The 22912-nt window shown below is 43.6% G+C and overlaps 1 protein-coding gene across 1 annotated transcript in view; it reads right to left on the bottom strand.

Annotated features, from left to right (window-relative positions):
* Nucleotides 1–20549, bottom strand: part of LOC124616423 — a 394706-nt gene extending 374157 nt beyond the window's left edge. The window contains exons 1-2 of the mRNA XM_047144730.1: nucleotides 20457–20549; nucleotides 20289–20371 (exon numbers count right to left, since the gene is read on the bottom strand). Of these exons, the coding sequence (XP_047000686.1) occupies nucleotides 20289–20371; nucleotides 20457–20549 (176 nt within the window). The remainder of the gene's footprint in view (nucleotides 1–20288; nucleotides 20372–20456) is intronic.
* Nucleotides 20550–22912: the final 2363 nt, after the last annotated feature.

Raw genomic sequence — 22912 nt, forward strand, 5'->3', positions numbered from 1 at the left:
GACTTCAACTTCGCTACCAGTACTGAGTTGCTCACTCTTGAAGCGGGTGATCGTCCCGTCTCTCTGAACCTGCAGATGTCAGACACTCAGATGGGTACCAAGCATTGTGTGTCGATAGAGTATCAAGCAAAACACCAATTTAGTTTGTGCTGTGTGCTGTCATCCAGTAGAGGATGCATAAACGGTAATAAAAGCAACACCAGAACTACTGACTATACGCAAACCGCATCTCCATCGCCTTCACAACAAGGGAAGTTTCCAGTTGAAATGAATGGGGAGGGAGGACGACCAAAGGAAGACTTTACATACATTTGAACATTTTTCTTCGGATTTCACGAAAAATAACACACACACACACACACACACACACACACACACACACACACACACACAGTTTGGACGTGACGTTGATTGCTCTTGGAGGAAGACAGCTCCATCGTGTGAAATTTCAATTACCAAGTAATTTTAATCAGGCTATAGTGTGTTGAACAAAGGGAGTTAATCCACTAGTAAGTGTCTGGATGTGCTCTTAACTGACTAGTGGTCCGCCATGGATTTTCGGCTGAAGAAGGGGTCCGCCAGCTGAAAAGGTTGGGAAGCCCTGGTGTAACAGATATGTGTTGATAAATAGTAACTGACAGGCATTTGAATACGGGTGCCGCCCTTCCTGAGCCTCAATATTAAGAAGGAAAGGTCGTCCACTAAATGCGATTAATTTGTATGTTAGCGCCATGAAGGCGTATGTATTTAACATTTGTTCATTGGCTGTCCTCCCAGGGCCTGCGTCCAACTTGACACGGACACGTGTTACCAACATCTGCTCTATATCGAGTACAGTGCACGTGCAAGGACGTTTATACACATTAGTGGAATTTTTCTGTGTCAAAAAGCTTTTAATGAGAAGTTATTCACGTATTCAGACATTATTTGCACTATGTATCCTTTTTCTTTACGTAAGTGTTATAAAAGCTGAATCATTTTTCAGTTTAAGATATTTGTCCTCTTTTGTGGCAGAACATTTGTTGGAAAAATCTCCAAGGCTCGTGCAGCCTTCACAATGTGTCTCGAACGCAAAGCGCACAATAAAATAAAGACTACAGAGGCACAAAAGCACATAATCCACTGCTATAGCACGAGCGATCGCGTGGAGAAAGGACGGCACTCTCTCCTCATCAGCTCATCAACGTCAAAGCCAAAACTTTCTTCTCGAGAAACCTTGACATTGAAGTTTCGTTAACGAGCTGTGTGTGCGTATCGGACTGTTTAGACGCGTTCGGAATGGCGTGTGGTCGGAATTTATGCTACAAAATCGCAGTGGTTCTATCTGCATAATTTCGGAGAGATCCGAAAGCGCACTTGTTCTTGCCTCCTCTGGAAGCCTAGAAGGTCAATGTCCGTTGGAACAGCATCAGGCAGCAGCAGAACGGAGAAAGTGTGTACCTGAGTGACGGGTGCGTTTACAGCTGGAGGCAGAGTTCAGCCGTGACCTTGGCTGGCGTACACACACACACACACACACACACACACACACAGATACCGCCCCACCACACAGTGAGAGCAACTGGCGCCGGTGCTGCAGCGAAGCGGCGGTGCACTCAACTAGCATTCCGGGCGCTCTCTTCGCTTTGAAACTCTCCTCGCTTTGATCTGTAGTTAATAGTAAATTTTATGTAGGAATTCCTGCCAGAGCGAGCCAGCGACTGGGCCGTAACGAGAGCTGGCATCGTCACGTGACTCGGTACAGTCGCGTTCCACTTCAACGTAGAGTTCGGTGTCACCTCGCAATGCGAGGATCACGGAAAATACCAAGACAGCTTCCTGTCTGCGTCATTATAAAGGTAAGGAGAGAGGAGTACCGATGATTACGAAAAACGTGACGGAATGCGCAAGCAAAAATGTTGGGTTGAGCAAGTCCATGGTGTGCAAATTGCGGCAGCAGGAACGTGTTGCTGAGCAGAACCTGATGTAAAGATGTGCCACAAACAAAAAAGAAGACGACGAAGAAGAAAAGTGTCTCTACCATGTATCCTAGCGACGGGACCCTAAATGTTTTGTTTCACCGCCTTTGTTCCACAAAACTGTACTTCAAGGCTACCAAGGAATCTCTGAGAAAAACTGTTCTGCCTATGGGATTTGGTTTTGGAAGGGGACATAATAAACGAGTCGGCTTGTGTGTGAACGGCATAGTTCCAAAACAAGGCATACTATATCAGAATTTTACTGAAAAGGAAGCATCAGAATAAAAGCGGGCAGTGATTTATTCAGACGAAACGTGGCTTCATACACATCACACAGTAAATTACTGACGTCGACGGGTGCAAGGAGTATTGTCAAAACTGCCGATCAGTGTTTCATTGTTGTACTATGCAGGGCACTGAGTATAGACGTGTAGCGTGGGACAGCGCTCCAGTCTTACGAATTCCGTAGTGTACACTATTAATATCTCCCCTCCTGGCCCTCGGGCGTGAACACGACGATGCTGCCATCCTGACCCTATAGCCTGTAAATCAATAAATATAACAAGTGTAAGTGTGGTTTGTCCGTGCGCTCCTCTATAACTCCGCAACCCTCCCCCGCTGTCCCGCAAGAGTTGCATGGTATGGTAGCCCACCATCCCCATCTATGAGGAAGGTTTTGGTTTGAAATTGCATGGTTCAGTTCAAAGATATGGCTGTCAAAAGACGACATCGAACCAATGGACTTCTTATGGGAAGTCCGCGAAGCATTTGGGACTCGTATGCCGAGACTGGCCAGAATGTTCCTTCCAGAATATTGGAGAGTGTTGTAAAATTTTTCAAAATGTCACAGAATATTCCAGAAGGTTTGGGAATGTTCTAAAATGTTAAGAATGTTATAGAATCTTAGAGAAAGCTCGAGAATGTTCCGGAATGTTTTAGAATTTTTCAGAATGTTCTAGTCTCGTTCAAGGTGTTCTCGAATGTATTGGACTGTTCCGTTATCCTATCGTAGAGGGGACACAATCCAGCTTAGAAGCGTATATGTAATTATATAGGCGATGGTAAGACATATGCACCAGTACAATTTTGAACATCGGTTCGAGTGGATTAAGGAAAAGGGGGAAAGAAAGTGAAATTTATGTGAAAATGGATTGCTTAAGATAGTGAATAGTGTATTAAGAGGAATTTTAGCGTGCTAACTAATATTAGTATTTAGCTTTATCTATTTATTACTACGAATTTAATTCGAAATTAGGGAATTTTGTTGAATACTTAGGCATATTTAAGAGTAGTTAAAGGGTAGCCTGTTTATATTATTTGAGAATCTTACTGAGAGTGGAATACTAACATTTCTACGTTCTTCTGAATATTCATTCTTCTCTATTGATCTGCAATTTCCGAAAACAACTGAAAATAAAGACTAAACGAAGCAGGTCTTTTAAAGGTAGTATTAAAAGAGCGTAATAATTGCCATGGCAGTCCGCTGCTCGAATGAATACTTTTTACTGTCTAAGAATTTCCATCCCATAGATCAACATCAAGTGATTAAAAACGAAGTCACTGTATTTAACATACGTAACAGTATGACGTCTTTCAACAATAAAATGTAATCCTACTCACTGTAGTACGGTGTATCGTCATGCATAGACTAAACAAATTTTGAATGACTAGAATAAGAGTATCATATGATCTACATGATTACTTCACGTATAAGGAGAAAAAGATGTTTTTGCCTTTACGACAAGTCACGTATATAAATTTCGCATAATTACATGTTAGCCGGCCAGAGTGGGCGAGCGGTTCTAGGCGCTACAGTCTGGAACCGCGCGACCGCTACGGCCGCAGGTGCGAATCCTGCTCCGGGCATGGATGTGTGTGATGTCCTTAGGTTAGTTAGGTTTAAGTAGTTCTAAGTTCTAGGGGACTGATGACCTCAGAAGTTAAGTCCCACAGTGCTCAGAGCCAGTTACATGTTAAGTACATTGCCAAGATCTGTTTATTGCCTGAGACATTGCTGAGTGGTTAGCGTCGCTGCCTTCGGTGCGGAAGGACGTGAGTTCAAGTCCCGGTTACTCAGGTTTTTCCTGCGACAGGGAGGTCTGGAACGGGGTCGACTCAGTCTCGTGATGCCAAATGCAGAGCTGTTTGAATACAGTAGCAGCGGCACCATCAGTATTCATCTACTGGCGAAAGCGGCCGGAGGCATTGCCGACATGCTGATCACATGTCCCACGGGAAAAAATGCTAGTACGCAAAGAACCGTGGCGGCTAGTCTCACTGTATCAATATCGATACGCTGTTATCTTCGGCTCTTAGATGTTGTAAAGCGAGCGCAACTCCCTATAGCGTGGCCTGGAGGGCCGGCTTGCTGGGCCCGCAAGGGCATTGTGGCAATTACACTACTGGCCATTAAAATTGCTACACCACGAAGATGACGTGCTACAGACGCGAAATTTAACCGACAGGAAAAAGATGCTATGATATGCAAATGATTAGCTTTTCAGAGCATTCACACAAGCTTGGCGCCGGTGGCGGCACCTACAACTTACTGACATGAGGGAAGTTTCCAACCGACTTCTCATACACAAACAGCAGTTGACGGGCGTTGCCTGGTGAAACGTTTTTGTGATGCCTCGTGTAAGGAGGAGAAATGCGTACCATCACGTTTCCGACTTTGATAAAGGTCGGATTGTAGCCTATCGCGATTGCGGTTTATCGTATCGCGACATTGCTGCTCGCGCTGGTCGAGATCCAATGACTAATAGCAGAATATGGAATCAGTGGGTTCAGGAGGGTAATACGGAATGGCGTGCTGGAACCCCACGGCCTCTTATCACTAGCAGTCGAGATGACAGGCATCTTATCCGCATGGCTGTAACGGATCGTGCAGCCACGTCTCGATCGCTGAGTCAACAGATGGGGATGTTTGCAAGACAACAACCATCTGCACGAACAGTTCGACGAAGTTTGCAGCAGCATGGACTATCATGGCAAAACGTCATTTTTTCGGATGAATCCAGGTTCTGTTTACAGCATCATGATGGTCGCATCAGTGGCTTTCGCGACATCGCGGTGAACGCACATTGGAAGCGTGTATTCGTCATCGCCGTACTGGCGTATCACCCGGCGTGATGGTATGTGGTGCCATTGGTTACACGTCTCGGTCACCTCTTGTTCGCATTGACGGCACTTTGAACAGTGGACGTTACATTTCAAATATGTTACGACACGTGGCTCTACCCTTCATTCGATCCCTGCGAAACCCTACATTTCAGCAGGATAATGCACGACCGTATGTTGCAGGTCCTGTACGGGCCGTTCTGGATACAGAAAATGTTCGACTGCTGCCCTGGCCACCACATTCTTCAGATCTCTCACCAATTGAAAACGTCTGGTCAATGGTGTCCGAGCAACTGGCTCGTCATAATACACCAGTCACTACTCTTGATGAACTGTGGTATCGTGTTGAAGCTGCATGGATAGCTGTACCTGTACACGCCATCCAAGCTTTGTTTGGCTCAATGCCCAGGCGTATCAAGGCCGTTATTACGGCCAGAGGTGGCTGTTCTCGGCACTGGTTTCTCAAGATCTATGCACCCAAATTGCGTGAAACTGTAATCACATGTCAGTTCTAGTATAATATATTTGTCCAATGAATACCCGTTTATCATCTGAATTTCTTCTTGGTGTAGCAATTTAATGGCCAGTAGTGTAGTGTAATGAGAGCTGTGTTTGTGTGTGTGTGTGTGTGTGTGTGTGTGTGTGTGTGTGTGTGTGTGTGTGTGAACTCCTAAGGGACCAAACTGCTGAGGTCATCGGTTCCTAGACCTACACACTATTTAAACTAACTTAACGCTAAGGACAACACACACACACACCCATGCCTGAGGGAGGACTCGAACCTCTGGCGGGAGGGGCCGCACGATTAGTGACATGGCGCCTCCAACCGCACGGCAACTTCGCGCGGCAATGAGAGCAGTATTAGAGGAGCAACCAGGCGAAAAGGAGGCTTTTTGCAGCCACCCACCTGGGTGGCTGCAAACTGGGAAGGATTGCAGGGGTCAAGCTGGCCTGTGTTTGGCTAGCAGAGCCGAGGAACCTCAGGAGTGGATTACTGAAAACCCGCCGAGCTGTTAGACGCGTGTTCGCCGGAATTTCTGGATGCTCCGGTTCTGTTTACTGAAGTCCGCTCCTCCATGGGATTTTCAGGCTGAATGTATGAGAAAGAATGTATGTGTTAAAATGCCTGTTAATTTTTAAAATTAGATCTTCGTATATTGCATCTTATTAGAAGTTTAATCTGTTAATTTTAAGTGCCCATGGTGGCGCCTTCAATTTGGTTTAGCGTCCGTCTCCACAAGGAAGCTTCTTGTGAAGTTCGTTGGCAGTGTAGTATTTATGTGTATTTAATTGCTTCTACCTTCCTATTATCAATTCTCGCTTTCCTTGAGGCATATAACTATCAACTGATATTAGTTTTGGCGCACGGTATTGGCCTATGTTTAGTATTACCACATATTGTCTATTCCTGGTGTGAAAGTGGACTTCTACATCTACATTTATACTCCGCAAGCCACCCAACGGTGTGTGGCGGAGGGCACTTTACGTGCCACTGTCATTATCTCCCTTTCCTGTTCCAGTCGCGTATGGTTCGCGGGAAGAACGACTGTCTGAAAGCCTCCGTGCGCGCTCTAATCTCTCTAATTTTACATTCGTGATCTCCTCGGGAGGTATAAGTAGGGGGAAGCAATATATTTGATACCTCATCCAGAAACGCACCCTCTCGAAACCTGGCGAGCAAGCTACACCGCGATGCAGAGCGCCTCTCTTGCAGAGTCTGCCACTTGAGTTTATTAAACATCTCCGTAACGCTATCACGGTTACCAAATAACCCTGTGACGAAACGCGCCGCTCTTCTTTGGATCTTCTCTATCTCCTCCGTCAGACCGATCTGGTACGGTACTTCCGTGTTGCGCGAATGTTATCAGGGTTAGTGTTAAGAAACGTGTCACCTATGTTTAATTTGAACATTTTGGATAAATGCTCAATTTGTAGTTGTCATTTGGTGGAACATTAGCCGTCTTTCTGGACTGTGTCTTATTCGTTGAGGCTAATGTACAGTTTATTCTGCTTCAGGTCATGTATATAGTGTGTTTATTTTATTTAAGTAGTTTATATGGAAAGTTTAGTCTGCTTTAGGATACATTGTCCGTTCTGAGCTTGGCCTGAACTGTGTACGTACCCAGGAGCCGTAGAGCTTAAGGCAACTGATTCGGCTCAACCATTTGTTCCAGCAGGATATGGTGTAATTACGCAATTCTGAAATTTCCTTAAGCCAACTGTGAATAGTGTCCTAAAATTTCTGTTAACATCTTAGAAAATATTAAATTTCGAGCACTACTCCATAAGAAATTGCATTTACTATTGGGAGCGTAATCTTTATTTATTATATTGAGCTTGCTGTTATTGCAATTTGTGTGCTGAAGGGAATTTTGTTAAAACTGCTTGTGCTCTGGCGTCGCTGCTGTTTACCGAATCTTGTCAGGCCCCTCATTGTGGGCTCAGTCGGCTTACACAGCTGCCTGTTCATGAAATCCTGTGCTTATGCCTCGGGCAGCGAAAGCTCGCGCTGTCCTCCTTCCGCAATGTTATTTCTTCCAAGAGCAATTCTGAGTCATTCTATTTGTTAATCAAAACAGACACTCTTTTCATAACCTTATCGCTTCTTTAAGTTATATAAACGTTTTGCTAGTGGTTATTTAATGTAACTTTTAATTATTTGAATATTATTGTGGAGACCTGTAAGCCTTGCTACCATGTCTGTTTTAAGAGTTTAAATCTTGTGTTGTCCTTCATTGGTCACCTTGTATTTTAGTATAAGAATTTTTTTGGCAATGGCCTATTATATGGCAGGTTCAGTTTTATTAATTTTTTTTGTTTGCTGCTCATGAAGGTTTGGTCATTTTCATAGCTTTTTGAAATTTGGCTTGAAGTTTGTACCATTAGTATTTTATCTTATGGTCTGGCAAACTGTGTTTGTGTGCGAGTTATACTTAACATTGTCTGCCGGCACTGACTGTTTTTCACGATTCAAATTAATTGTTGTTTAATTAAATTCTTAATTGGGTTTAGTGTAATCCAGTCTGTGCAAAATAAGTGTGTATGTTGAACTAGCGAATGAACTGCACCAAATCCCCGTTCGTCTAGCCCTTCCTCGTTTATCTTCCTGAGCAAATTAAGAGGCCATATTTTCACATTTCACCTACTACAAGGGAAAGTACCCTCTGTCATGCACTTAAAAGTTGTATACAGAATATTGATCTAGATTCACTTAATGCCTTCAGTCCTTATCCTTTTCATAACTATGGTTTTGCACCACCTTCTACAAAACATCATTTTCATCGCGTGAAACATTTCTTTCAGTTTCACTTACAGATTTTTGAAATCTCTAGTTATCTAGAAACTCATTTACGCCATGCACTATAACAGAACTCGTAGGAGTCTGGACAACACGTTTCATTTCTTTCCACGTGAAGTGATCCCAAAGTAACAGGGTAATTTCTCGCAGATAGCTTCGTGAACGACTATGATGACGAGGCGCCTGCAGACTTTGGCGTTGGTACGATGGTGCCACTGAAAGGTGTTTTCCTTCTTCGATGGATTGGCAAACGTGTCCATTGCCCTTACCACAAAATTTTCCGAAACAAAGTCATCGCCTTTTCGTGGAGAAGTGTAAAGTGCATTATGTAAACAAACACCGTCCGAACAGGCCTTGGAAGGCCAACGGAACCGACCGACCGCCGTGTCATCCTTAGCCTTTAAGCATCAACGGGTGCGGATACAAAGGGGCATGTGGTCAACACACCACTCTCCCGGCCGTTGTCAATTTTCGTGACTCAAGCTGTTACTGCTCAGTCAAGTAGCTCCTCCATTGGCCTCACAGAGGCTGAGTGCAACCCGCTTACCAACAGCACTCAGCAGACCCCGACGGTGACCCAGCCAAGTTCTAGCCAAACCCGACAGCGCTTAATTGCGGTGATTTGACAAGAACCGGTACTGCCACTGCGGCAAGGCCATTGTCAATAGCGTTACGTTCGAGGCAGAAATAATATACGGGGCGTTCAAAAAGAAATGAGCCGGAGTCTGGAATGCGCAAACCGCTGACAGGAGGGTAATATCGTGGCGTGTGTAACAAGGTGTGGTTCCGACCACAGCGTGGAAGTTCACACCCCGTCGCTAGAGGGAACTCGTGTACGTCACGTGACTGTACAGAGCTAGCACAGCATGCATCAATCGTCCAACGCTGCCAGTCGCATTGCAAACAGTGACATGGAGGCGTCAAAAGAAGAGCAAAGAGGTGTTCTTCGTTTTCTGACAGCGGAAAGAGTAGGAGGAACGGACATTCATCGATGAATGTAACAAGTGTACGGCGAATACTGCATGACCCTCGCAAGGGTCAGGGCGTGGCACAAGCGCTTCAGGGAAGGATGGGTGTCGTTAGCCGATGATGCACGTTCTGGACTACCACACTGCATTACCGATGATACCGTCCAGCTGGTGGATGCACTCATTGCCCAGGACCGCCGAGTGACATAGAAAGCCATAGCCGCCGTGGTCGGATTGAACGTCAGGTGCCGTGGTCGGACTGAGCGTCGGAAGTATTCACACCCTCATGAAGGAACGACTGCACATGCGCAAACTGTGTGCCCAATGGGTGCCCCCAGTCTTCAACCACACCAGGAAGCATGTCGAATGGCCCACTGTCTTGCTCATCTGCAGTGCTATGTTAGGTGGTGGCTGGACATGAGTCATGGTGTCATCACTTCGAACCAGAATCAAAACGACAAAGTCTCCAGTGGAAGCATCCAGGGGCACCACCACCAATAAAAGCTAAGGCCATCCACATGAGTGCAGGAAACGTTATGCTGACGTTCTTCTTTGACCAAGATGGCCCCCTTCTGATTCACTTCCTGCAGCACGTGATAACAGTGAATGCCCAGCGTCATCTGCAAACCTTGACCACCCTTCTCCAGGTGAACAAATCAAAACGACCAGGCAATCTCACCCGAGGGGTCATTCTGTTCCACGACAGCGCAAAGCCTCCTACAGCCGACACAGTCGCGGCACTCCTGCAGAAGTTCAAATGGGAGGTGCTCGGCCACCCTCCATACAGTCCGGACCTCTCTCCCTGTGATTACGCCATTTTTGGTCTCCTTAAAAAGGCTCTGGGTGGCAAACGATTCACCTCGGACGACGACGTCCAGCTGTACGTGCGGAACTGGTTAACATTGCAGCCATTCACCGCCTTGTGTCACAGTGGGACAAGTGTCTCAACAGCCAGGGTCTGTACTTCTAACATTCAGGTACTGGTTTCTGTAATTAGGCCTCCGGCTCGTTTGTTTTTGAACGCCCCTTATACATGCCAGAAGAAGTGCCCTTACTAATTGTTCCAATCTGCAGTGGTAATTTGTGAAACTGCCATTGTTATGATAAAATAAGACAAAAAAATTAACAGAATTTTCTGTTTATTAATCCAAAGTTTTTCGGGACGAATTTTATTCTTGTTTTACGTTAGCACCGCGCATTATCCAACATCACATACGCCGCTAATGTGTAGTATATATTTAGTGTAAATGGAGGTACTTTGACCTACTTAATATATTTCGTGCGTAAACTGTAGATCCAAAGTACCAAGCATGCTAAAGGCATGTAGAATGATGCAAAATGATCCATATGACGTTGGTAATTACGAATCGTCGATGTAAAATAGCATAAATGTCTATCGCGAGTCTGTCATGCAGTCAACAGCCTCTAGAGAACGGAAGAGCGTGTAGGTCTTCAGAATTTGCAAAAGGTGTCTCTTGTCTTTCTTTCGCTTGCGCTTTTGTCCCGCAATTTCGGCGGGGTCGGCATTGTTACAATCGGATTTGGCGTGGTTAGTTTGAAGGGGTGGCCAGATACCCTTCCTGCCGCCACCCCGTACCCCCCTAGATGGAATCAGTGTACCCCAACTGTCTGCGTCTAATGGAAATCATGAAATAGTGTGAAAGTGTTTCAAATGTCTGCGAGTCGTGTAACTGAGGTGGAATGTGGGGACCAGCCCGGTATTCACCTAGGGAAATGCAGAAAACCGCCTAAAAACCACATCCGGGCTGGCCAGCACACCGGCCATCGTCGGTAATCCGCCAGGCGGATTCGATCCGGGGCCGACGCGCCTACCCGAGTCCAGCAAGCAGCGCATTAGCGCTCTCGGCTAAGCTGGCGGGTCAATTTACAAAAAATGAATAAGAATGAAATTACAAAGTACCACCACCAACGTCCGTCTGTTGCAGGATTCTACAGAATAATGCAGGCTCACACGCTAAGACGTTCGAGAGGAAAAGAACTTTCTCTCAAGGTATCAACGGGAAATCAGGAAAAAAAAATTCGAGAGAAATATAGTTCACTTCATTAATACGCGGCTTCTTTCAAATAGTACGTGCAGTTGAACGATAGATTCAATCTGAGCTAGATTTCTGAACGGCCATGGAGACACTACCAAACTATCGACTGATAATCAAGGTATGTTCATACGGAATACCTTCACAGATAAGCGATTGCTTCCAACGATTTTTTTACTAACTCAACCTAACACAGGATGCTACACTGCGGAAGTTCAGAAGTAAGATCTGGAAACCCCACGAAAGCGTGATGTGACCGCTAATATTATTAATATAAAGGTGGCTTAAAAGTGCTTCATCTGATATCGGAAACTGTCTTCTGCTTCAGTGAGGTAAGTAATTAAAGAATACATGTGGCTAGGTGATTATGATCATTAATTTAATAATATTCATGTTATTTTATGAGCGTACGTAAGAGTGAATGGCTTTTTTAACTTCTAATCTTCATCTTTTTTAAATTCTAATCTTCATCATTTTCTTGTCATTCATGTTATTTTATGAGCGTACTTGGTTGTGAATGGATTTTTAAAATTTTAATCTTCGACATTTTCTTATTATTCGCTTGTTTTTGTCTCTCCGACGAGCAAAATTTGCGTGACTTCTCAATCGTCACCCGTTGATACACAGGTAATTACTTATTGCAAAGAATGTCAGATTCTTTGTTCACTTTCCTGTCCGATATTTGTAATATTTCGTTTTATTAGAGCAACTAAAATTTCAGTTCTTTCAGGCTTCGTGTAATGTGTAGATTAGCCGCTATGTGAATTAAAGTTGTGAGCTCCAAGTAATAATCCAATAGCATCGTAATAATATGGCCTGGTTACAAGTCATCTTTCCTTCGCCCTATATGCCAATGATGCAGGGCAGGAAAATCATGTATATTAATACGAAGCATCCTCTGTCTACTTGCAGAGAGGAGATGAATAACATTATCAGTCCGTACTTCTGCAACACGTCTTTGTAACTTTCATATAAAAAGTGTATTCCTTCAGCCCTTTCAGTACGAATATTTTTGTCAAAGGCAATTGAACGTAACACCTAAAACATTGTAGATAAATTTTGCTGTGATGATCTGAGAAAATTTGTAGTCATGTAGTCGTACCTTGACTGAATGCTGTACTGCCGCCTGTTTCGTAAGCAGCGTTTTCTGGCAAACAGACGCCAGATGTTGCGTCTCCAATGAACGACGTGTCGGGGACGCGACGCCGAAGGCCAAACTCGTCATGAAACACCGGCGCTCAGATCTTAATTGATACCGCAACAGCTTCGGGGTATTTACGTCACAACTGGGGGAAAAACAGACCCGGCATTATTGCGTACTGCTGTGAAAGGAAACAAGCTGACGGCTAGGCTATGAATGGCAGTCTCGACAATTTTCCTGTACAGTCGCAAACGGAAGAAGTACTGTGTGTCCGATAACGAACGTAAATTTTGAAGTGCCCGCTATTTCTGTCCGACAGAACTGAAAGTTGCACGATTTTTATCCGTTCTCTTTGTGGTTAGTAATGGAGCGCTTCACAATTGATCAGCTTGTTGTCATCGTGAAAACTTATTACAAATGGAGTGAGTGTCGTGCAGATGCTGGTCGCAAACATCGTGTAATATTTGATGAACTTAATTTAAGAAAACTGGTTCGGCTGAGAAGATGAAACCTTCGGGGAGTCCATATGCTCGTCCTTCTGCGAAAACATCGTCAAAGCGAGTGATAATGTTGCCTGTTAAATCCTGTGAAATCTATTCGCCGGCGTTCACAACTACATACGTATTCCAGAAACAGAATGCAATGAATTCTGTAAGATTATCTGCTCCTTTGTGACTATAAAATCCAACTGACACAAGAACTGAGGCCAAACGATCACGAAAAATGCCGAGCTTTTGACCACTGTATGCTTGCGAAACAAACAACGAACAGTAGGTTCATGTTGAAAATAATGTATATCACTAAACGACGTACTCGGTGCGCTGTCACCCCGGTTGCCTATCTAACGGCTTCCAGGGGCAAAAAAATTGATTTTGCATATTTCTTTAATTACTGACTGAAAGAAAAAATTTTCATGCTATCCTGATCTTCTCATTAACGGATATAACCTTACGATACAGGTTTGACACAGTTAAGACAAGTAGGCAGCTACAGTTAGAAACTGTGTAGTGCATATACAGGGTGATACCTTGATGATGCTAAAAACATTCAGGGATGATGGAGAAGAGTAATCAATATGAGGCCAGGGACCCTGATCTGGAAACAATCGAATCGGAAGTTATAAGCGAAAATCGTTGTGATACCTCTGGAAGTGGAACACATGTGGAAGTACTGTTGCTAAGATTGTAGGGTAGGTACACTATGTGATCAAAAGCATCCGGACACCCACAAAAACATGGGTTTTTCATATTAGGTTGCATTGTGCTGCCACCTACTGCCAGGTAATCCATATCAGTGACCTCCGTAGTCATTAGACATCATGAGAGACCAGAATGGGGCGCTCCTCGGAACTCACGGACTTCGATCATGGTCAGGTGACAGGGTGTCAGTTGTGTCGTACGTCTGTACGCGAGATTTCCACACTCCTAAACATCCCTAGGTCCATTGTTTCCGATGTGATAGTGGAGCGGAAACGTGAAGGGACACGTATAATACAAAACCGTACAGGTCGACCTTGTCTGTTGACTGACAGAGACCGCCGACGGGTGAAAAGGGCCGTAATGTAAAATAGGCAGACATCTATCCAGACCATCACACAGGAATTCCAAACTGCATCAGGATCCACTGCAAGTACTGTGACAGTTAGGCGGGAAGTGAGAAAACTTTAATTTCATGATCGAGCAGCTACTCATAAGCGAATGCCCGGTGAACGTCACCTGCCAGCGTGTGTATTGCCAACAGTAAAATTCGGAGGCGGTGGTGTTATGGTGGGGTCGTATTTTTCATGGAGGGGGCTTGTACCCCTTGTTGTTTTGCGTGGTACTATCACAGCAAAGGCCTGCATTAATGTTTTAAGCACCTTCTTCCTTCCCACTGTTGAAGAGCACTTCGGGGACGGGGACTGCATCTTTCAACACGATCGAGCACCTGTTCATAATGCACGGCCTATGGCGGAGTTGTTTCACGACAATAACATCCCTGTAAAGGACTGGCCTGCACAGAGTCCTGACCTGAATCCTATAGAACACCTCTGGGATATATTGGAGCGCCTACTTCGTGCCAGGCCTCACCGACCGACATCGATACCTCTCCGAAGTGCAGCACTCCATGAAGAATGGGCTGCCATTCCCCAAGAAACCTTCCAGCACCTGATTGAACATATGTCTGCGAGAGTTAAAGCTTTCATCAAGGCTAAAGGTGGACCAACACCATACTGAATTCCAGCATTATCGATGGACGGCGCCATTATCAGCCATGTGTCCGGATTCTTTCGATCACACGGAGGTGGTAGTATGACCAAAATTTTAGAAAGATATCTAGTAAACATGGGCTCAAAAATGAATACGTTAAGAGGTATGAACACTTGTTCATGTTCGATACTGTGACACATATCTCTTCTGCTGCAAGCTCTTTGGTTTCCATATGTATGGAGGAGGTAGTGTGGACAAAACTAGAAAACTGACCAATAAATATGGGGTCTAAAACGCATACCTTAAGAGGTATAGGCACTTGTTCAGAAACAGTATCGAAGCACCTGTTCACACGGAGAATACAAGAAGTTGTTGGTGTGTCGCCTCGACATACATTCGGTAGTGAGCCAAAGAGCGAGAGGCACATGAACCGCCAACTTGCAACTAGCGCTATGGGAAAGTTTTAATTTCGATGCGTAAGCTAAAATACATCACAATTCTATGTTCTTACGCCTAAGATATAACGTTTTGAAACAGGTGGAATATTTTGCAACGTTCTGTACAATCAACACACACAAAAGAAACAAGTACCATCAATAAAGTCATTAGAGGTTTTGTGTGTAAGATAGTCGCTGGACGGACTGCGAACGAAATATACGAAAGGGTACGGCGATCGATAACTTATGCCCATATATGCTAGGAAGAAGTCTAATACTGGATAAAAAATGGACATGTATCCGAGAAGAATGATGTTCAAATTGTTATCAACCATTCTGATACATGTTCCCTGTTTTAGATTTAGCAAAGTGAAAGACCGGATAATTTCTTCCCCTATGCGAGCTTTGCTCCGTCACTGACGATTTCACAGCGACGGTAAGGTTCTAAACTTCATCCCGGCTACATGTTTCTTGTAACACTAGTAAATTAGTCGGATAAGTAGGTGCACTCGGTATGTTTTTTAGAGTGAGGCTCGGTTATGACTAGTTTCCTTCCGTATAACTTTATGCATCGAAGGACAGATAAGTTTGCGTCTTTGCGATGCATCTCTGATGATTTCGACCTCGATGTGAAAGTCATGATTTCGACCTCGATGTGAAAGTCATGATTTCGACCTCGATGTGAAAGTCAAACTTAAAGCGTTTAACTTCTTTTCTAGTCAAGATGTACTCCTTGAGTGTTCATAGAATAACGAGAAGCTGCAGTTTCACTAGAAACGACACAGCTTATAAACCGTATATACGATCTAGTCGGGATCAGCAATCAGCTTTGATGGGTCAGCATCGCAACGGATGATTTGGCCTTCTGGAACCATCTATTCAGCCATTCATCACAACTACAGCGACTATCCATTTTATTCTACAAAATATTTTCAGATGTGTTTGGAGAACAGACACACACGCAAGCGCACATTTAAATTGTACGTCTACACCCGAGTCGGGATCCCGGACCCAGACGTCGGTTTAATAGTCAACAGCCCGCAGGGTCGGCGAAATATTGTTCATCTATAGCGATGAGCCATCCTTAAGGAGTCTCAAGCTATTTCATATGATTTACACACATTAATTAGATTTCGCATACAAACTATAGCCAGGTATTGCTCACGTTTGTCCGCCTCCGTAGCTGCCGGGTCAGTGCGCCAGGTTGCTAACCGAAGGGATCTAGGTTCGACATCCGGACGGGACGTAGATTTTCTCCGCTCAGGGAATGGGTGTTGCTTTGTCTTTATATTCATGTCGTCATAAGTGACACAAAAATTGCTTGCAACGTGTCACATAATAAGTCTAAGACTATTTAACTTCGTACCAGGTATGGCTTGACCGTAATGAATCTTCTGAATTGTCGTAACACACTGTCGTATCGTCTTTCAAATGTTGAGACGGCTGCATGGGCACGTCCCGAAACCCAGTATTTTTTTAAAAAAGGTATTTACTTAATCCATTCATCGATAGAGCAATACTACAATATTTCCCATTATAGGCAGATGCCGACAGGTGCAAATGCTACCAAACCATCAGATTAATATGTCATGGTCGAAACATATTACCACGAATTATTTCCATAAAAAGAGAACAACAGGGAGAAAATCGGTTTAGGTTCAGGAGAAACAAAAGAACATGCGAGACTGACCTCCCACTGAAAATTAAATTCTGAAATTGTCTGCAATAAAATACAGGGAGCGTAAAATTACCTACAACTCTTATAAAAGACGAACTGCAGTTACAAGTGTCAGGCATGAAAAAGGAATGATAGAGGGTTCGAGCCTATCCACATGTTATTCGATCTGTACGTAGAGCAAGCACTAAAGTAAACCACGAAGAAATTTGGAACACGAATTAAAGTACAGGAAGAATAAATAAAAACAGATTTTCTAATGATTTTGTGATTCTGTCAGTGGCATCAAAGACTTGCAAGATTAGTTAAACGACCTTTAAAAACGTATAAGATAAGCGTGAATAAAATTCAAATACAGGTACTAGAATACAATCGGGTGATGCTGGGGTAACTGGATTAGGAAGTAAGATGTTGTAAGTAGTGGACGAATTTTGCTGTTTGGGAAGCAAATTTAAGTTTGGACGACCGAAGTAAAGAGTATAGAAAATGCAAACTGGCCATACCAAGAAAAACTTTTCTAGACAAGAGGAATTTATGTAGGTGGAATATAAGTAAGCGTTAGTAAGGATTTTACAGACGTTAAAAGAGTAGTAACTTCTGAAGTGCGATGCTACAGAAAAATGCTTAAGATTAAATGATAATGGTAATAATTGGCACCCAGAGCTAAATTCCACTGTGTGTCCTATGCTGACAACTCCCGATATTTTGTTTAATCCTCATCGCTGATCAGGCTGTTTATTCGTTACCTGAGATCAACATAACTTTGCGGCACAGTAAATGTTACGCAGCTCAGTGGCTTTCTTACGATACATTTCAAAACATTGGAAAACGCCGAAAGTCACATTGCTTGCAAAAGTAACCCGATTCCTTTCTCACTGATTCACTGTGTATCCACGCAAATAACAAAACAACGAATGCAAAATATACTCTTTACTCTTTCGTTGAATTGGCTCACTTGGCATAACGAGAGTGATTCCAGCTTGTGACAGAACAAGAAAAATGGCTACCTGTACCAGGGAGATGGTACTTCTTACTGCATTGTAAATCAGTGAAATGCATTGTGACTGTGTTCATGACTTCCTTTCACACGTCTCCACCCTCTTCCCACATTAGCGAGCTCCAGTCCTACCTCTTCTTTTCCTCTTCCTCCTCCTACTTTGCCATCCCTCATCCTTTTTTCTTTTGCCCTCTCCATTTCTTTTTTTTTTGTTTGCCAGTCTGGTAAGTGCCGTAACCTAGTTGTGCCACTAGATGCGTAGACTGGGTAACAAATGAGGGAGCGCTGATTTGGAAGGGCAAGAGGAGAGCTTTGTGGGACAACTTGACTAAATGTATACGAATGGGTTGGTTACTAGGACACTTTCTGAGGCATCAGGAATGTAGGATTGCAGTATTTATGCAAGACAGACTATAACCACACTCCCAAGTCCAAAGAAAACAATCCTCTGCAGCGATAGCAGGTCAAATAATATCTAGCCCTTGTAAGGAAGGAACGTGCGTCGCTGGTGCCGATGGTGCGCTAAAAAATGGTTCAAATGGCTCTAAGCACCGTGGGACTTAACATCTGAGGTCATCAGTCACCTAGACTTAGAACTACTTAAGCCTAACCTAAGCACATCACATACATCCATGCCCGAGGCAGGATTCGAACCTGCTACCGTAGCAGCAGCGCGATTCCCGACTGAAGCGCCAGGAACCGCTCTGCCACAGAGGCCGGCCCAATGGTGGGATACAGAGAAACAGTGGTAGAGCTGCCTGCGTTCGGAGTACTTCGTCATGTGCTAAGACGTCTTGGAGTCTTCGAAAAAAAGTTATGATAATTCGGTTACTATTTGAACAGCGTCTGAGAGAGTCGGGTAGAAAAATGTAGTCGCGCATCCACGTCGGGAACCGATACGCAATCTATAATTTCAGTGCGGGAAGTTATAGTAGTACATCCAGTCGTAGAATCTATTGTACTTTTTGTGAAACTTTGGTCGCCGATGGATGATTTGAGATCCTGATTAGTTAGGTAGTTAGTTTCGTGTTCCATAGATCACTTTTTAAGATATATCGTAATAACGCAGAACGAGACATTTTACTATCATATCGCAAGTTTATTTGTGAATATGGTGACATTCTGAACATTTCGAAGTTTTTTCCCCAAAAAGAAAAACAGATAAACAGATGTTACGAATTAGTAAATTCTACCCACAACGTTTTCACATTACAGTAATAGAAATTCTTCTACGGAGTAGAAGGAGTTGTCTAGTTGAAGCTTTCTGAGTTTGTTTTCAAATTTTACTTTCTTGTCTGTCAGACATTTTATATTACTGAGTACGTGATCAAAAATTTTTGTTGCAGCACTGTGTACCCCTTTTTTCGCTAAAGACAACCTCAATGTGGAGAAATGAATGTAATTTTTCCTTCTAGTATTGTAATTACGTACATCACTGTTCCTTTTGAAATATAGTGGATTATTTACAGCAAAATTCATGAGGGAATCAATATACTGTGAAGCAGTTGTCGGAATGATGATGATGATGATGATGATGATGACGATGTTTGGTTTGTGGGGCGCTCAACTGCGCGGTCATCAGCGCCCGTACAAAGTCGCAATTTTTTCACACGCCAATTTTTTACGTAGTCCAATCTAGCCACTATCAGGAATAATGATGATGATGAAATGATGAGGGGAACACAAACACCCAGTCTTCAGTTGTCAGAATGCCCAATCCCTTAAATAGATATATACAAGACATGGGTTGTTTGTGGGAGAGGACCAAACAGCGAGGTCATCAGTCTCATCGGATTCGGGAAGGACGGAGAAGGAAGTCGGCGGACCCGGCATTAGCCTGGAACGATTTAGAGAAATCACGGAAAACCTAAATCAGGATGTCTACAAGATGATCGTGGGTGAGCACCGTATATTATTCTAAAAACACATTTTTGCGCAATTAAGACTTTCTTTTTTAAAGGTTGTGATACCCCAGAACATTATTCCATATGACATTGCTGAAAGAAAATATGCAAAATATGTCAACTTACTCGTTTGTCTCTCCCAAAGATATCCAGTGGTTCTAAATGCAAATATGGTTCAATTAAGTTGCTAAATATTACTATTTTCATACTGGAACCTTCATTACCACCATTCATTACGGAGCTCTCATTGATTCGACGAGTCTCATTATGCGAAGAACTACTACAATTACTCAGACAAAAGTAACGTCATAGTTAAATACAGTAAATAGCTTTAAGTGGATGTACGAGTGCTGTAGTTACGTGGAGATGAACTGAGCTGCGCAAAACAGACTAGCGTTGAGAACGGCAGCAAAGCAGTGTTCTGACTGATGGCTACATCAACAACATCCCAGTAAAAAGAAACAAAAACGCACGGGCAGTGCACATCAAGTGTGTATTAGGGGTAGACAATCTCGGACAGTGCTCTAGGCTAGGGGTAGGCGCGTACCTGTGTGGAGTTTCCTGCGCCCTGTGGAGCGTCCTTGCCCTGCGCTGAAACACCCAACCGTACTCCTGCCGATGCACTACTGTCTGCGCGACGGCGACTGATGGCCGGTGGCATCCCCGGCGCCGCTCGGCTCACCTCGGCTGCGGTCGGCCGTCTCCGGCGCCTCACCAGGCAGTGCCTGTGGTTGTGGCTGGCAGTGAAAACGACCGCCGGCGGAATTCCTGCACCCGACAAGCCGGCTTCTCGTCCCCCACGGGGCATGTGCTCAGTCTTAACCGACGCCACTCGGCTTGTCTCGTCAACATAGTGCTAAAGCAATAAGTTGTTGTTGTAGTCTTCAGTCTAAAGACTGGTATGACGCAGCTCTCCATGCTACTCTATCCTGTGCAAGCCTCTTCATCTCCATTTAACTACTGCAACCTACATCCTTCTGGATCTGCTTAGCGTATCCATCTCTTGGTCTCGCTCTACGATTTTACCCTCCACGCTGCCCTCCAATACTAAATTGGCGATCCCTTGATGCCGCAGAACATGTCCTTCCAACAGATCCCTTATTCTAATCGAGATGTGCCACAAATTCCTCTTCTCCCCAATTCTATTCAGTACCTTCTCATTAGTTACATGATTTACCCATCTAATCTACCGCATTCATCTGTAGCACCACATTTCGAAGGGTTCTACTCTCTTCTTGTCTAAACTGTTTATCGTCAATGTTTCACTTGCATACATGGCTACACTCCGTACAAACGTTTTCTGCAAAGACTTCCTGACACTTAAATCTATACTCGATGTTAACAAATTTCTCTTCTTCAAAAATACTTTCTTTGCCATAGCGAGTCTACATTTTATATCCTCTCTACTTCGACCATCATCAGTTATTTTGCTCCCCAAATAGCAAAACTCATCTACTACTTTAAGTGTCTCATTTCCTAATCTAATTCCCTCAGCATCACCTGATTTGATTCGACAACATTCCATTATCCTCGTTTTGCTTTTGTTGATGTTCATCTTATATCCTCCTTTCAAGACACTGTCCATTCCTTTCAGCTGCTCTTCCATGTCCTATGTTGCCTCTTACAGAATTTCCGTGTCGTCGGCAAACCTCAAAGTTTTTATTTCTCCTCCATGGACTTTAATTCCTACTTCATATTTTTCTTTTGTCTCCTTTACTGCTTGCTAAGTATACAGACTGAATATCATCAGGGGTAGGCTACAAATCTGTCCCACTCCCTTCTTAACCACTACCTCCCTTTCATGCCTCTCGACTCTTATAACTGCCGTCGGGTTTCTGCACAAATTGTAAATAGCCTTTCGTTCCCTGTATTATACTCCTGCCTCCTTCAGAATTTAAAAGAGAGTATTCCAGTCAACATTGTCAACAAATGCTAGAAACGTAGGTTTGCCTTTCCTTAACCTATCTTCTAAGATAAGTCGTAGGGTCAGTATTGCCTCGCATGTTCCAACATTTCTACGGAATCCAAACTGATCTTCCCCGAGGTCGGCTTCTACTACTTTCTCCATACGTCTGTAAAGAATTTGCGTTAATATTTTGCAACTGTGACTTATTAAACTGATAGTTCTGTAATTTTCACATCTGTCAACACCTGCTTTCTTTGGGATTGGAATTATTATATTCTTCTTGAAGTCTGGGGGTATTTCGCCTGTCTGATACATCTTCCTCACCAGATGGTATAGTTTTGTCATTGCTGGCTCTCCCAAGGTTATCAGTAGTTCTAATGGAATGTTGTCTACCCCCGGGGCCTTGTTTCGACTCAGGGCTTTCAGTGTTCTGTCAAATTCTTCACATATTATCATGTCTCCCATTTCATCTTCATCTACGTCCTCTTCCATTTCTCTCAAGTACATCGCCCGTGTATATATCCGCTATGCACTCCTTCCTCCTTTCTGCTTTCCCTTCTTTGCTTAGGACGTGTTTTCCATCTCAGCTCTTGATATTCATGCAGGTGTTTCTCATTTCTCCAAAGGTCTCTTTGATTTTCCTGTAGGCAGTATCTATTTTACTCCTAGTGATACATGCATCTGCATATTTACATTTGTCCTCTAGGCATCCCTGCTTAGCCATTTTGAACTTCCCGTCCATCTCATTTTTGAGACGTTTGTATTCCTTTTCACCTGCTTCATTTACCGCATTTTTGTATTTTCTCCTTTCGTGAATTAAATTCAATATCTCTTCTGTTACCCAATGATTTCTACTAGCCCTCATCTTTTTACCTACTTGATCTTGTGCTGCCTTCACTATTTCATCTCTCAAAGCTACCCAAGCTTCTTCTACCGTATTTCGTTCCCCTATTATTGTCAATCGTTCCCTAATCCTCTCTCTAAAACTATCTACAACCTCTGGTTCTTTCAGTATATGCAGCTCCCATCTCCTTAAATTCCTAACTTTTTGCAGTTTTTTCATTTTTGATTTACAGTTCATAACCAGTAAATAGTCGTCAGAGTCCACATCTGCCGCTGGAAATGTCTTACAATTTAAAATCTGGTTTCTAAATCTCTGTCTTACCATTATCTGAAGCCTCTCAGTACCTCCAGGCATCTTCAATGCTTCAATGTACACAAAGCTAAACCAATAATCATCTATAAAAAGCTAAAACAGTCATCAA

Source organism: Schistocerca americana, chromosome 5 (assembly GCF_021461395.2).
Source record: "Schistocerca americana isolate TAMUIC-IGC-003095 chromosome 5, iqSchAmer2.1, whole genome shotgun sequence".
In the NCBI taxonomy this organism is placed as follows: domain Eukaryota; kingdom Metazoa; phylum Arthropoda; class Insecta; order Orthoptera; family Acrididae; genus Schistocerca; species Schistocerca americana.